General features: G+C 41.2%; 1 protein-coding gene across 1 annotated transcript in view; it reads right to left on the bottom strand.

The window, feature by feature from the left end:
* The window catches only part of msps (msps cytoskeleton-associated protein 5), a 608635-nt gene that overhangs the window by 417668 nt on the left and 176403 nt on the right, over positions 1-14564 (bottom strand). The window contains exon 13 of the mRNA XM_080286226.1: positions 4782-4933. Within this exon, the coding sequence (XP_080142352.1) occupies positions 4782-4933 (152 nt within the window). The remainder of the gene's footprint in view (positions 1-4781; positions 4934-14564) is intronic.

Below are 14564 nucleotides of genomic sequence, written 5' to 3'. Positions count from 1 at the left end.
ACTTTAGCATCACGCACAGCCCTTCTCACCCTATTCCTCTTTTCCTTATACCTCTCATATAACACCTCATCTTTCCTCTGCAGCCACACTTCATATGCATGTCTCTTCTCAGCCACAGCCATATTTACTTCCTCACACCATCATTCACTTCCTTTTCTTACAACATCACCCACACGTCTCACACCACGCACCTCTAACGCATGCCCCACCACAGCACTCTTAAACAACTGCCTTTCCTCCTCCACACTGCCATTTTCCTATTCTTTCACTGCATTCCACTCATCTTTCAATTTCTCCTGATACTCTATCATTTTCTCTCTTTTATCCAACTCATTCACTTTCAAAACCTCCCTGCCACACCTAACTCTCCTGGCTCTCATCCAACTCTTACCTACATTTAACTTTCCCTCCACCAGGTAGTGGTCAGACATACCTCCACCCTCCCCTCTCTGAACTCTCACATCCAACAATCTATTACTTTCCTAGACACAATCACATAGTCTGTCAATGCTCTATCAACAAGCCATCCACCCTCCTGTCTCACCCATGTATACTTATATATATCTTTCTTCTCCAACAAGGTATTTCCAATCACCATCTCTCGCTCAACGCACATCCCTATCATTCGTTCCCCATTTTCATTTCTTCTAGGCACACCATGCATACCAACTACACCTTCAATTGCTACATTTCCCACTCTAGCATTCAGATCTCCCATCATTACCACATTCATATTCGCTCCAAAACTCTACAGGCACTCATCAACGTCATTCCAGAAAGACTCCCTCTCTTCTTCATCCCTTTCACTACCAGGCCCACATGAACTCACAAACACCCACAACTCACATTCAAAATTTGCTTTCACCCACATTAGTCTCGATGACACCTCCTTCTATTCAATCACACACTGCTGTACTTCTGGACTCACTAACAAGGCCACACCTTCTCTTGCCCTTCCTCTATCAACACCTGACAATCTTTGAGCTTGCCCCGAGGCCACTACCACAGCCACTGGTAAGCTGGTGGGCTAGGGGTCCCAGATCCATTGCCTGGACCTGGGATTGTGCGGTGAGTGGGACCTGTGCTGTGTCTGTCCCCATTTATTAATACTGAAGATGACAAAACAAAAAAGGTTTCAAAGCAAGCCTGAGGACAGTAAATCACCCATGGGGATGAGGGTGGGTTCATGGAATGTGGGAAGTTTGAGGGGAAGAGCAGGGGAAGTCGTTGAGGCATTCAGTAGGAGGTGGGTGGACGTGGCGTGTTTGCAGGAAGTCCGGTACAGGGGTGGATCAGCCAGAAAGATTGTTGGGAAGGACTGTTGCTATAAGTTGTTTTGGCAGGGGAGGACAGACGGATATGGAGGTGTTGGTGTGATGGTTGCGGAGAAATGGGTGGAATATGTTATGAATGTTTTGAGAGTAAGCGATAGGATATTGGTTGTGAAAATTCTGTTGGGAAGAAAGATAGCTGTGATTATATCGGCATATGCTCCACAGGCAGGATTGGATGAATCAGAGAAAGATAGATTTTGGGATGATTTAATACGTGTAGTGGGTGGTATGCGGGATGATGAGATAGTGATTTTGGGAGGGGACTTAAATGGTCATGTAGGTGAAGCAGCCCATGGTTATGAAGGAGTGCATGGGGGATGTGCATATGGTCTAAGGAATGCAGAAGGGGAAAGGATACTCGAGTTTGGGGAGGCAACGGACATGATTGTGTGCAACACATATTTTAGGAAAAGAGACAGTAGGTTAATTACGTATGAGTCTGGGGGAAATAGCAGTCAGATAGATTATTTTCTGGTTAGGAGGGCCGATAGGAGGTTAGTGAGGGATGTTAAAGTTATAGGAAGTGAGGAGTGTGTGCAGCAGCGCAAACTATTGATTTGTGATATGGTGCTTAAAGAACAAATGATGAAAAAGAGGACTTATGTACTTAGGAGGAAAATATGGAAGCTGAAAAACCAAGTAGTAAGGGATGCCTTCTATAGCGAGTTGAGGAAAGTGGTGGCTGAACAGGGAGCTGTAGACAGAGGCGTTAATGAACAGTACAGAGCCCTCAAGAACAATTTCTTGAGAGTTACTGATGTAACATGCGGCTGGACAAGAGGATCACCAAGACATAAAGTAACTTGGTGGTGGGATGAGGGTGTAGAAGCTGCAATTAAGGAGAAAAGAAGGCTTTTCCGGGAATGGAAGAAGGGTGGTAGCAAAGAGGAATATTTGGCTGCCAAGCGTAGGGCTAGGAGAGAGGTATACAGGGCAAAGTCTGAGTCACAGAGACAATTACTTGATAACCTAAATCATGGGGAAAGGAAAAATATATTTAGGGTGGCAGGTCAGGTGAAGAGGGATAATCGGGATATCATAGGTGAGCAGTGTCTGAAGAATGATGAAGGAAGGGTAGTGGTGAACAGTGAGGATATTAAAGATGCATGGAGAGAGCATTATAACCGGTTGTTGAATGAGGAGTTTGACTGGGACAGGGAAGGTTTGGAGCCAGCAGATCCAGTGTCTGGCCCCTTGGCCTTTGATTGATACTGCTACTGTGAGTGAGGCAATAGGCAGGATGAGGGTGGGGAAGGCAGCAGGTGTGTCTGGGTTGACTGCCGAAATGTTGAAGGCCTCAGGCGATATAGGGGTGAGTTTAGTCACTGACCTGATAAATAGGATTATTTATGAGTGTGTTGTCCCAGATGATTGGCTGAAGAGTGTAATTGTAAATGTGTATAAAGGGAAGGGTGATGCCCTGGAAAGAGGGAATTATAGAGGAATAAAGCTTTTAGATCAGATAATGAAGGTAATGGAGAGAGTTTTAGAAGGTATGATTAGAGAAAGAGTGAATATTGATGAGATGCAGTTTGGGTTTATGCCAGGTAGGGGGACCACTGATGCCATATTCATTGTTCGACAGCTTCAGGAAAAATATATTGGTAGGAGAAGGGATCTTTATTTTGTTTTTGTTGATTTGGAAAAGGCCTTTGACAGAGTCCCTAGAGAGGTGGTGAAGTGGGCAATGAGAAAGCTTGGCTTGGAGGAGTGGCTGGTTAGGGTGGTTATGGCCATGTATGTGGGTGCTCACACCCAGGTGAGAGTGAATGGAGATTTGAGTGATGAGTTTTCCGTGAATGTTGGTGTGCATCAGGGGTCAGTCTTGAGTCCCATGTTGTTTATCATGGTACTTGAAGCCCTTTCACGTGACTTTAGAAACGGACTCCCGTGGGAGTTGTTGTATGCTGATGATTTGGTGTTGATTGCAGAGAATGAAAGGGAGGCGGAGGAAAGGTTTAGGAAGTGGAGAGATGGTATGGGGCAAAAGGGTTTAAGGGTAAATGCAGATAAAACAAAAGTGATGATATCTAGGGTTGGTGGTGGTACTGTCAAAGACGAGGGAGAGTGGCCATGTGCAGTTTGCCACAAGGGCGTGGGAAGTAATTCCATCTTGTGCGGTGTGTGTGATAAATGGGTGCATAAGAGATGTAGTGGTATCAGAGGTAGACTGCGAGATAATGCTGATTTTATGTGTACGGCGTGCCGGGGTGAGCAGGTGGAGATCGTCAGACGTGAAAGAATTGAACTTGCTGGTGAATCTCTTGAGTGTGTGGAAGAGTTTTGTCATTTTGGAGACATGTTGTGTGCTGGAGGTGGGGCTGGAGCTAGCTCTGTGGCTAGGGTGAGAAGTGGTTGGAAGAAGTTCAGGGAGCTCTTGCCTCTCCTGACATTGAGGGGGCTCTCCCTACGTGCTAAAGGGTCTTTGTATGCAGCGTGTGTTAGGAGTGTAATGCTGTATGGCAGTGAGACCTGGGCAGTGAAGGAGGAAGACATTCGCCGGCTCAGACGTACAGAAATGACAATGATTAGGTGGATGTGCAGTGCGTCCCTGCGTCCAAGGCCTGGAGGGGCTGGGTTTACAATGGAAGAGTTGAGAGGTAGGATGGGACTGGAGTGTATTGGTGTTGTGATGAGGAGAGGTAGATTGAGGTGGTTTGGACATGTGGAGAGGATGGGGGATGATAGTTGGGTGAGGAAGGTGAGAAGTGTTAATATTGGGGGTGGGGTTATGAGGGGTAGACCGAGAAAGACATGGGACGAGGTCATTAAGTGTGACCTTAGGGTTAAGGGACTGAACAGGGAGGCTGCAATGGATCGTGCAGCATGGAGAGCCGCCATTAGGTGACCAAGGCCGACACATGCAAGCATGTTGGAGCCTTTAAAAACGAAAAACGAAACGATACTTCCAAACATAGACTCACCCTTCCCTTTCATCTTGTTTCACTCAAAGGTAACACATCCAACTTTCTTCTCACAAACATTCTCCCAATCTCATCCCTTTTAGCCTCAATCGTACTACATCCACGCACATTCATGGACCCAATCTTCAGGATACGGGGATAACTCAATCCCCCATTCCTTTCCCTGCCATGTCTCTTATTAGGAACTAAAAAACAGAGGAGCGGGTCCCCAGTCCCCTCACTCAGCCCTTTTTCTTGTTTAATGGTATTTAAAACAAATTAATAATTCTGGAAAATAAATATCAGCACACTTACCTTTATCGATACCAATGCTTTTATTTTATTAGCAGTATACTATTTCATACTGTTCTTTCATCTTTACTTACCCAATTCTAATACAAGAGCAATTATCCAATAATATTCTATTCCAATACATTTGTCAACCAGCACCTGCTTGCCACAGCACAGCCCTAACATGCTCATGGAAGAAATCATCTACAAATTATTCAATTATACCTACACAACCAACTACTGTACACAATACCTGGTGAAGTCAGAATTCTCAGCGAGGTGTTTCAGGGCCTCCAGTCTCAGCTTTAACACCTGGAAATTGTTGTCCTTAAATCCAGGTTTCTGTGCCAGGATTCTCACCAGGGCCTGAGTTGGAATGTCCTTGCGATCCAGTTCCTTTGTTGTCTGAGGAAGAAGCAAAAGTTAAGACTTCTACAGCATCCCAGCATATTAATCCTTGATCGTTCAAGCAGAGTGAGAGAAGAGTTCTGGACAGATGAAGAAGTGTGCATGGAAAAGTTTGAAAGGAATAAGAGAGTATTTCTGATTGGAGATATGAAAGGAAAAGTAGTGAATGTGAAGGTGGATGGAGTAGTTGGTTACTGAGGTGTGCTTGCAGAGGTGGATGAGAATGGAAGTGCTCTGGTAGACAACTGTGCCAGGAAGGGGTTGGTGATAGTCAATACCCTCTTCAGACACAAAATGATCCACAGGTAAACGTGGCAAGTGATGAGAAGGGTGGGTGGTGAACTGAATGAAAGGACGGCAATGACTGATTACTCTGGTTTTACAAAAAAAATTGAGGCAAGCATGAAATTAAATGTTCTAACCTAATTTTGGGGTGCTGATTTCAGATTTGAAATCCATTTTCACTCATCACCTCTAGTTTTTGAGATATACATGTATACATGTATGTACATGTATACATATAGGCCTAGACCCAAAATATTCGCCAAAAATCCATTTACCGTCCTATTTTCTTGGAACTTGGTTTTAAACACGCCACAACAAGCTCAAACATGTCAAGCACTACACGCAGAAGGACTGGGGGTCTAGGAGCACTTTCGTGCCTGGGAAACAGTGCCCAAGAAAATCCTCTGGTGGACATGAACAAGATGCTTCTTCCCCCTCTTCATACCAAGCTTGGCCTTAAGAAGAATTTCGTGATGGCCATGGACAAGGAAGGCGCTGCCTTCCAACACCTGTGCACTCTGTTCCCAGCTCTCAGTTCTGCTAAGCTCAAGGAGGGCATCTTCATTGGACCTCAGATCCGGGAGGTGCTGAAGGATGAGGTATTCAAGGGGAAGCTCACCTTGAAGGAACTGAGACCATGGGAAGCATTTAAGGTAGCCTGCCTTGGCTTCCTTGGTAACACATGGGCACTAGATTACCAAGAGCGTGTCGAGAAGTTGTTGCAGGCTTATCAGGATATGGGGTGCCGAATGTCTCTCAAGATTCACTTTCTTCACTCCCACCTCAACTTCTTCCCCCAGAACCTCGGAGCAGTAAGTGACGAACATGGGGAAAGGTTCCACCAAGATATTACTAAGATGGAGAGCAACTACCAAAGCAAGTGGAACCCCAGCATGATGGGGGACTTCTGCTGGATGCTCCTGCGCGACATCCCGGAGGCAAAGTACACCAGATCGTCCAAAAAAACTCACTTCTGACTGTCTGTAGTACTATGGTGTGTATACAGTAGAAGTCCGAATTTTCGGCATCTATGAGACCAGGCAAGTGCCGAAATATCAAAATTGCCGAATTATCGAAAATCCTACCCACTCAGTAACTTATATGTTTCGGTGAACACTATCATCATTACTCACATCATTACAAATGTGTTTGGAGAGAGTACTGTATACTGTTTGATACTGTACAATACTGTAATGAATACAGTACTATACATGAATATGAAAAATAAAGAAATTAGTGAACATACTGTATATAAATGTAATGGTACAGTAGGCCTACAAGTTCACATGCACTTACCTAAACTTATAGTAGGTTCCTTATTTACATATGTACAATAGAAGGGGTTGACTGGAGTCTGCTACTGCTGGAAGAAGTCCCCAGCAGTAGAGGGTCCTGCAACAGGCTCTAAGGACTCTTCTCCCTGTTGTTGCGGCAGTAGAGCTTGAGGTTCAGAGACTGCTGTTGGTGATGGAGAGGAGGGAGCAGAGGAGCTTACGTTAAACTCATCCATAATCTGTTTCCTACTCATGCCAGCCTCTAATTTTTTCAACAGCTCAATTTTCCGAGCAATAGTCAACATATTATGTGTACGCTTCTTGCTAACACCAGTTAACTTTCCACACGTGGAGGCCATTTTCAAAGCACGCAGAAGATGTTTATACTGTTCACAACACACGGCTGGTCCACTCAGGTGTTACAAAGCTCCTGTCTGATGTTACGGTGCTTACAGCACACTCAAATAGTAATTTCAGAGGTATTTCGGTACGAAGTTCACAAAGCACACAGAAGAATCAAGAGAAGTCGGCAGCAGCACGGCAACAACTCGGAAGAATGGCGGAAGAATGGCGAAACAGATTCTCTTTCCCATGCTAGACTCACTACATGTTTGTCCTCTCTTTATGCTATAGGAGAAAGAGCTAGCCTCTGAGCTTCATGGCAGTGGTAGACTCGTTCCATCACTTTCACTATCTCACTCACTAAGGCGGGTAAAGGCGGGTAGCTAGCTGGCGAGCCTCATGGAGAATTTCAAGACTGACGAAAAAAATCGGAGAATCTGCCGAACGATCAGTGATTTTCGTAAATGGGACTATTTCTCAAAACTGCCGAAATGTCAGATTTGCCGGGGATTTGGATGACGAAATATTGGACTTTTACTGTATATGCTTATATCCAAGTAATGGTAATATTTAGTTCTGTCAGTGTTTTGTGTCTGTTTTGTTTCGTTCTGTAATATGCCATTATAATATATGACATAAACTCATTATGTTATAAATATATGCATTATAATAAAAAAAGGTATATGTGAAAGCAAAAAAAACTAGAGGTGACAGAGCAAAACTGTTTAGAAATTTGAATTAAGCATATCAAAATTAGTCAAAAACACATATTCACATGCTTGCCTTAGTTTTTTTTTTTTTTTTTTTGGTAAACCAGGGAACAAAACGAAAACCCTGCTTAGGCTACCTCTATTCGCGCGGAAAGAAAAAAAATTCTAAGGCCAAATTTGCCCCCAGAAAATGCTTATATTGTTATAAATAGTAGCCCATCATCTTCGCTGATGTTTATGCTAAAAAAAAAATAAAAAAAAAATTTAAAAAAATCCATAAATGAAGTGAGAATAAACCTTATTTAGGTGAAAACTAGCTTCTAATAACTTTCCCAACATCAGTGCACATAATTTTTCCTGGGACGTGTGATTGCAAAGTACATGCCTACATGCAGAATTTCACGAGCTTTCTTATAAGCACCTAGGCATTTTGATACGCCCAATAGTTTTTGAGTAAAAAGAAAAAAAATGAAAAAAATCGCTTAAAAATGTCTGATTTGTTTATCATTTTGTATGTTATGACTGAGACTGTAATAAACATATAAGTACAGTAAAATCTCAAATTTTGACAGTTTAGAATTCGATGAATCAAATTTTGATGCATTTTGGAGTGGTCTGCCTACCCTACTTTTTGATGCAAAGTTATGTATTTTGATGCTCTCAGGGCCAGACTTCAACCAAACCATGCAAAGATAATATTGTTATGAGGGGAGATTTGCCAGTTAGGTAGTCTCTACTCCAACCAAACCAAGCAAAGATAATATTGTTATGAAGGGAGATTTGCCAGTTAGGTAGTCTCTACTCCAACCAAAACAAGCAAAGATAATATTGTTATGAAGGGAGATTTGCAGTTAGATAGTCTCGTACATTCTCTGAGTCTCGTGTACAGTAGTTCCCGTATCTGTACGAGTCAGAGTTGCCAGTTGGCCGGCTGATTGTGAGAGTAGTTATTTCATAAGTTATGCATTAATTTAATGTGCTTTTTCTCAATAATGTTTTATATAAATGACTGCTTGTTAAATTATGTAGTTTAAGTTCACATGGTAAAATGACTTAGAGTGTTATGTAATGTGAGACAACTCTTCATGTTTTGATGTGTCTGAGTTGGCAACTGTTGCCCGTCGAGAGTATACTTGTTAAATGTAGATGTTTCGAGTGTAATGCAAGCTTATATAAGCTGGAGTAGAGATTATTACAAGTTTAGTTGGGTTTCAGGTCAGTTTGAGCGAAGTGAAGTCGGTTTTAGTTTGAATTTAGCGTAGTGTGGTGTCAGTGAAGATTGTATACTTTCGGTACTTGTGAAAACAGCGGCAAACAGTGACGGGTTATTGAAGTTTATATATCATTGGAACTTGAGAAGACAGTGAAGTGTATTAAGTGTAATTACTGTCAGTGAAGATTATTATCAGTACTTGGGTAATAAGTGAAGTGTTAGCAAGCATTAAGTGTACTAACTGCGAAGTGCTGTTAAACATTAAGTGTAACTGCAATCGGTAATGTGTGTATAGCTCTAGTGCTTGTGAGAACATTCAAGAGAAGTTGAAAAGCATTAAGTGGAATTACTTGGAAAATAAAGACAGTGAACTTTAACCCCTTAACCGCGGGGCATCACTTTCGTGACGCTTGGGAGCAAGGGATCATACAGCGGGGCATCGCTTTTGTGATTCTGTGTTATTTTGAATTCACCCGGGCTTCCAAGTGGGGGCTTGTATCATCTATCAGTACTGCCAATGTCCAACACTAGTCAGCACTCCTAATCTCATCTGTACTCCCATCCATTGTTGACAATTTAGCCATTTCTCCCCGTTCTTGACTCCCCTCCCTATCCCCCCTCCATTACCCTATCCTCTCGCCTGCCCGGCCGTGCTACGCTAAGTAAATCTTCCCTGGAATTTTTCACTGATTTCATCCATTGAAATAAGCCCTATGTCCTATTCTTATACCAAATAATATATACAAGAAAGAAATAAGGTAAGTGAGAGTGCCATACACCTAGAATTGGCTAATTATCACCTGACAACACCTCACGTGCACTCGTTCGCTAATTTTCGCTGTTTTTTTCCCCTTGAAATATGCCCTATAATCTATTTTCGTAATAAATATACATGTCAGGAGGGAAGGGAGAAGCCTAAGTGATATCTACATTCACCTGGAACTACCTAATTTATAATGTATTGTCTAGATTTCCTGCCAATCATTTCAGTGCTAGACAAAGCTGTTTCAAGAGCTAACATTGGTAGCTCTGAATATATATCTCCTAAGTAGGCCTCTAATCTATTTTCGTAATAAATATACATGTAAGGAGGGAAGGGAGAAGCCTAAGTGATATTTACATTCACCTGGAACTACCTAATTTATAATGTATTGTCTAGATTTCCTGCCAATCATTTCAGTGCTAGACATAGCTGTTTCAAGAGCTAATATTGGTAACTCTGAATAACCCCTAAGCAGGCCTCCACCCCGGCCCTCCGTTATCAGTTTACTCTCATCTTCCAAAGCGAGGGTACGTATGTTTCTTCTTGCTGACTTCAAGGCCTTTTTTCACCCCCATACAAAGGGCCCTGTGACCTTTACCCCCTACTAAACCTCGTGTGGAAAGAGGTAAAGGGCTGACAATTGATAAAAGAGTGACTACGATCTTTCTATTGAGTAAAACAGTGCAAGTGGAATTGTAAATAATGTGTAAACAGCAAGTGAAAGTAATGAATGTAAATATACGTGAACAATGGAAAATAGTTTTATAAGTTATTTCAAGTGACAGTGCATAACACAGTGTAAATAAAATAGAAATGTAAATAACGTAAATAAAATAGAGAACGTAAATAGAAATGTAAATGAGTAGTATTATAAGAATACCAGTATATACCCTAGGAGTAATGAAAGTGAAAGTTTCACTCTAGCATGTCTGAATGCTATGAGTTATGAGAGTGAAGATGAAAGTGACCTTCACTCTCAATGCCAGTATACAGGACGAGAAAGTGAATGCTACGTATTTTACTGAAAGAAATTGAATCCCTACAGTGACAATAAACTAATACTACTGAAGGAAACTTATGGATAAAGACTGTAGATAAATATAAGTGTTATATAGTAATAGAAATATAAAGTGTGAGGGGTTTTATGAATAATAAATGACAGAGTACCAAGAGCGAACTAGTGCCAGTGCGACGATCAGACGCGCTCGTAATTTCCATTGCTTTCACAGTGGGTTTTTTTTTTTAGTATGGATCCCAAACTACTTGAAAATTGTAGAATAGTGTTTATAGTGTTTGTATCTGGCTGTGGTAATCATATTACGGGTTGTCGGGAAGTGTAAAGTGGAGACTTCGTTACCCTACTTCAGAGGTCTCCACAAGTCCTACGGTAACCGACAAAGGCTCAACAATCTTTCCAGAGAAAGCTGAAGGTATGTGCCATAAGCATATGTAATTCTATTATTCTAGGACTAATAACTGATTTTTGGCAAATATTTTTTGAGAGTCTGTCGGAGCCCAAATAACCCCGCGGGACACGCAAGTCATTGGTAAACAAGCCCGCGGTGTAGGGGTTAAGAAGCCAGTGTTTATTTTCACCTCAGCGGATCTTGTGTACTGTACACCTTAAGGCTGACCATAGGAAGAACAACCTGCTGGGCAACATCCTTCCTGTACTGTACTACTGCTGTTGGAGCCTGTGGCAGTGTGGGGACTGGGATGTAACAATAATGTTTTATTTAAACGACTGCTTGTTAAATTATGTAGTTTAAGTTTGTATGGTAAATGATTTAGTGTTACGTAATGTGAGACAACTCTTCATGTTTTGATGTCTGAGTTGGCAACTGTTGCCCGTCACGAGTATACTAGTAAAATGTAGACGTTTCGAGAGTAATGCAAGCTTATATAACATGGAGTAGAGATTATTACAAGTTTAAAATACTAGCAGTGAAGGAAAATTATAGAAAAAGTATGAACCTAACCCAATATTATATGTGACATGTGCTGTCAGGGCTAGACTCTAACCAAAATAAGCAAAGATAATATTTTTGATGCGAACCAAAATGCTTGAAGTGAAGGAAAATTATAAGAAAAATTATGAGCCTAACCTAATATCGTATGTGACGTGTCAAGAAGAGAATGAAAATCAACAACATTTATTCATACAGTATATGAAGCATACGATGATATGGTTCCAAGACAATTCACCGTCAAGTCAATTCACCTGTCAGATAATTCCGTCAAAACATGGACGATTTCCCATAAGGACAATTCGCACCCTGGACGTTTCCCTGTCATTCTACTGTATAAATATACTTATCATTAATTAATCAGTACTGTACTTTAACAACACGAAGATATAACATGAGAAATTAAAGGATGAGAATCAATAGTAGAAATACTAAAACAAAATGAATTACAGGTGTTTGCAAATACAGTAGGCAGAATACTGAAATGAAGAGAAGTACGGTAATTATGAATATAAGGCGCAACATAGAAATGAACAACAGAGACTGAGAAAAAAAATAGTCATGTTGTTTAAGGACAAGAGCTCCCGGATGAGAGTAGGCACCAACAACAACAAGCCGTGTGCAAGGCGATGCTCTGTTGTCGGCGGCCATCTTGCGACTGTCCTGCCAGCAGACAGCCCTCTACAGCCAAGTGCTGCACTTTCATCCTGTACCTTCCATATGTGGACATACATTTCACTGCAATTTAGTTGTATGTCTTTTCTTTGTAATTTTGTCGCATCTTACCAGTTTCAAGAAGGCAAGCAAGAGTGGTTCGTTGGGTAGCAATGGTAATGTACAAGAGCAGCCTGGCATCTCTTAAATCTTCGCTGTCAAAGGAGAAATGGCAATCCAGGAACGGGCAGAAATACACCAAGTATACACTTGCTGACAGTATGGCAATACAATGCAGAACTACAGTTACTTAACCACAATTATAGTTCATAAAGTTTACAGGAGGTGTGAGCAAAAAATCATGATTTTAGGGAGTTAGGTTCGGAGGCCCCCGACCCAAACTAATTTTTTCCATGAGAAGTTCAGTTTAAATTTCGTGATATGAATTTCGCAGTGATTTTTAGGAACATATGCCCATCGAAATTTGAGATTTTACCATAAATTATTTATGGTTTCATAGCCCACAGGTAATGGAAGCCCATAATATAAAAGAAATTGTTATAACCCTTACTGTTATTGAGAAACAAAATTTTGAACAGTTAGGACGGATTGGGCAGGGTAACAGCACGGAAGCTCTTGCCTATAAGCTGCGTATGTTTGTGTTTCTAAACTTTTCCCCAAACACTTTGCACATTAAGGTATTTTGCTCTACAAAAGTATGCATAAAAAATCATCAGCTTGCTCGTGCTTTCTTCGGATTTTTGATGCAACCTATACTTTCTAAGTAAAATGCCTGAGAGAAAAACAATGCAGTGCACCACATACAGTACAATCCAAGTTAACTGGGAGGCTTGGGGAAATTTACCTTCCCAGTTACAGATTTTTCCCGTATTTCTGATATTCAAATCAAATCTGTACAAAGGCTATCAGAGCAGTAAATATAACTCACGTACTCAACATTCACATCAGGGGCCACACTAAGAGATTCCACCTGAAAAACTGCCTCATAAACACACACCATGGTCATAACGCACAAGCATGCAATGCCTTCAGTATTGCAAAATGCAAAAGTCTACTGTTAACTACCGAATTATTCATTGTACATATGGAACTCATAAAAATAGAAAAAGAAAGAAATAAAATCTTGAATATTTATTGGTGAAGTGATGTTAAGACTGTACTGTAGAATTATCACGACACCTGTGCCCCATGTGAGCTTTGCTTACAGTCCCAACCCCAACTATATTTCTTCACCACCTGACTGCCACCGCTCGGTTCCGAGACAATTCACCATCAGACAATTCTACATCAGGACAATTCGCACCCTGGACGATTCCCCATCATTCTATAAATATACTTATTATTAATCAATACTTTAATAACTATATTTCAGGGGGATCCATCAAAGTCTATGTTCAATAGCGTAGGCTTTTGATATTATTTATTAGTTGCACATTTAGTCAATAATTAACTTGTTTCGTCCTCGCTGTAGTAACTTTTAAATTAAATTCTAGCATCACCCATAGCGGCCTTCATTAATGACATCAAATTGTCTTGTTATTGTTGTGACGGCAAATTGACTTAATGGCGAATTGTCCCAGAGCCCACCATTCCACCCCTCACTCACCAATCAGCTATTTTGCACAAAATACATGATGTAGATATGAAGTGCAAGCATTTTTTTTTTCTTCTTCTTCTTCCAACAATGTAAACCTACTTTCCGATTCATTTTTTTTTTTCCCCATCTCCACCAGCCCATATGCGTTCTAAGATGATTTATGTGGTGCAAGTTACAGTCGGTCAGCGAGGAAGAAAAACGCACTGACATTTGCGTTTGCTGATTTGCTCTCTCTTGAGATGTCTGGTTTACAAATTCCATGCCTGTCCTTGAAACGATTTAACCATCCAATACTGAAATCACACTCGACTTCCATATTCATTTTACTGTAAAACTCTCGAGCTTCTTCTTGTATATGAGGACCAGAAATAGGTGCTCCCTTAGATCTTTCTAAGCAAAACCACTTGTACTATGAAGAGTAAGCCTTTTTTCAATGTGTGCTTTTTTTTTTTTTTTTTTTTTTTTTTTTAAAAAACAAGGAAGAAGGAACCAAAGGCCATGAGCCCACAATAACAATTCCCTCCAAGAGAAAAACAAAATACAAGAGAGAGCCAATTTCAAGATCCATTCATTTTGAGATGCCTGGACACACTGCGTTTGAAAGACTGGAGATCATAGGCAGCAGGAAATACAGACAGAGGGAGACAGTTCCAGAGTTGACCTGTTGCATAAATGAAGGACTGGGAGTAACGGTTAACTCTTGCATTAGAGAGTTGGACAGAAAAGGGATGAGAGTTTGCTGATGGACGGGTGCTACGCGCCCGTCATAGAGGTGGAGGAATGCATGCAGACAGTTCAGAGG

The sequence above is a fragment of the Coenobita brevimanus genome, chromosome 110 (assembly GCF_032717465.1).
Source record: "Coenobita brevimanus isolate Jiangsu-jjx chromosome 110, ASM3271746v2, whole genome shotgun sequence".
NCBI classification, from domain to species: domain Eukaryota; kingdom Metazoa; phylum Arthropoda; class Malacostraca; order Decapoda; family Coenobitidae; genus Coenobita; species Coenobita brevimanus.
Note: the sequence above shows the minus strand (reverse complement) of the source record. Positions and strands in the feature narration are given on the sequence as shown.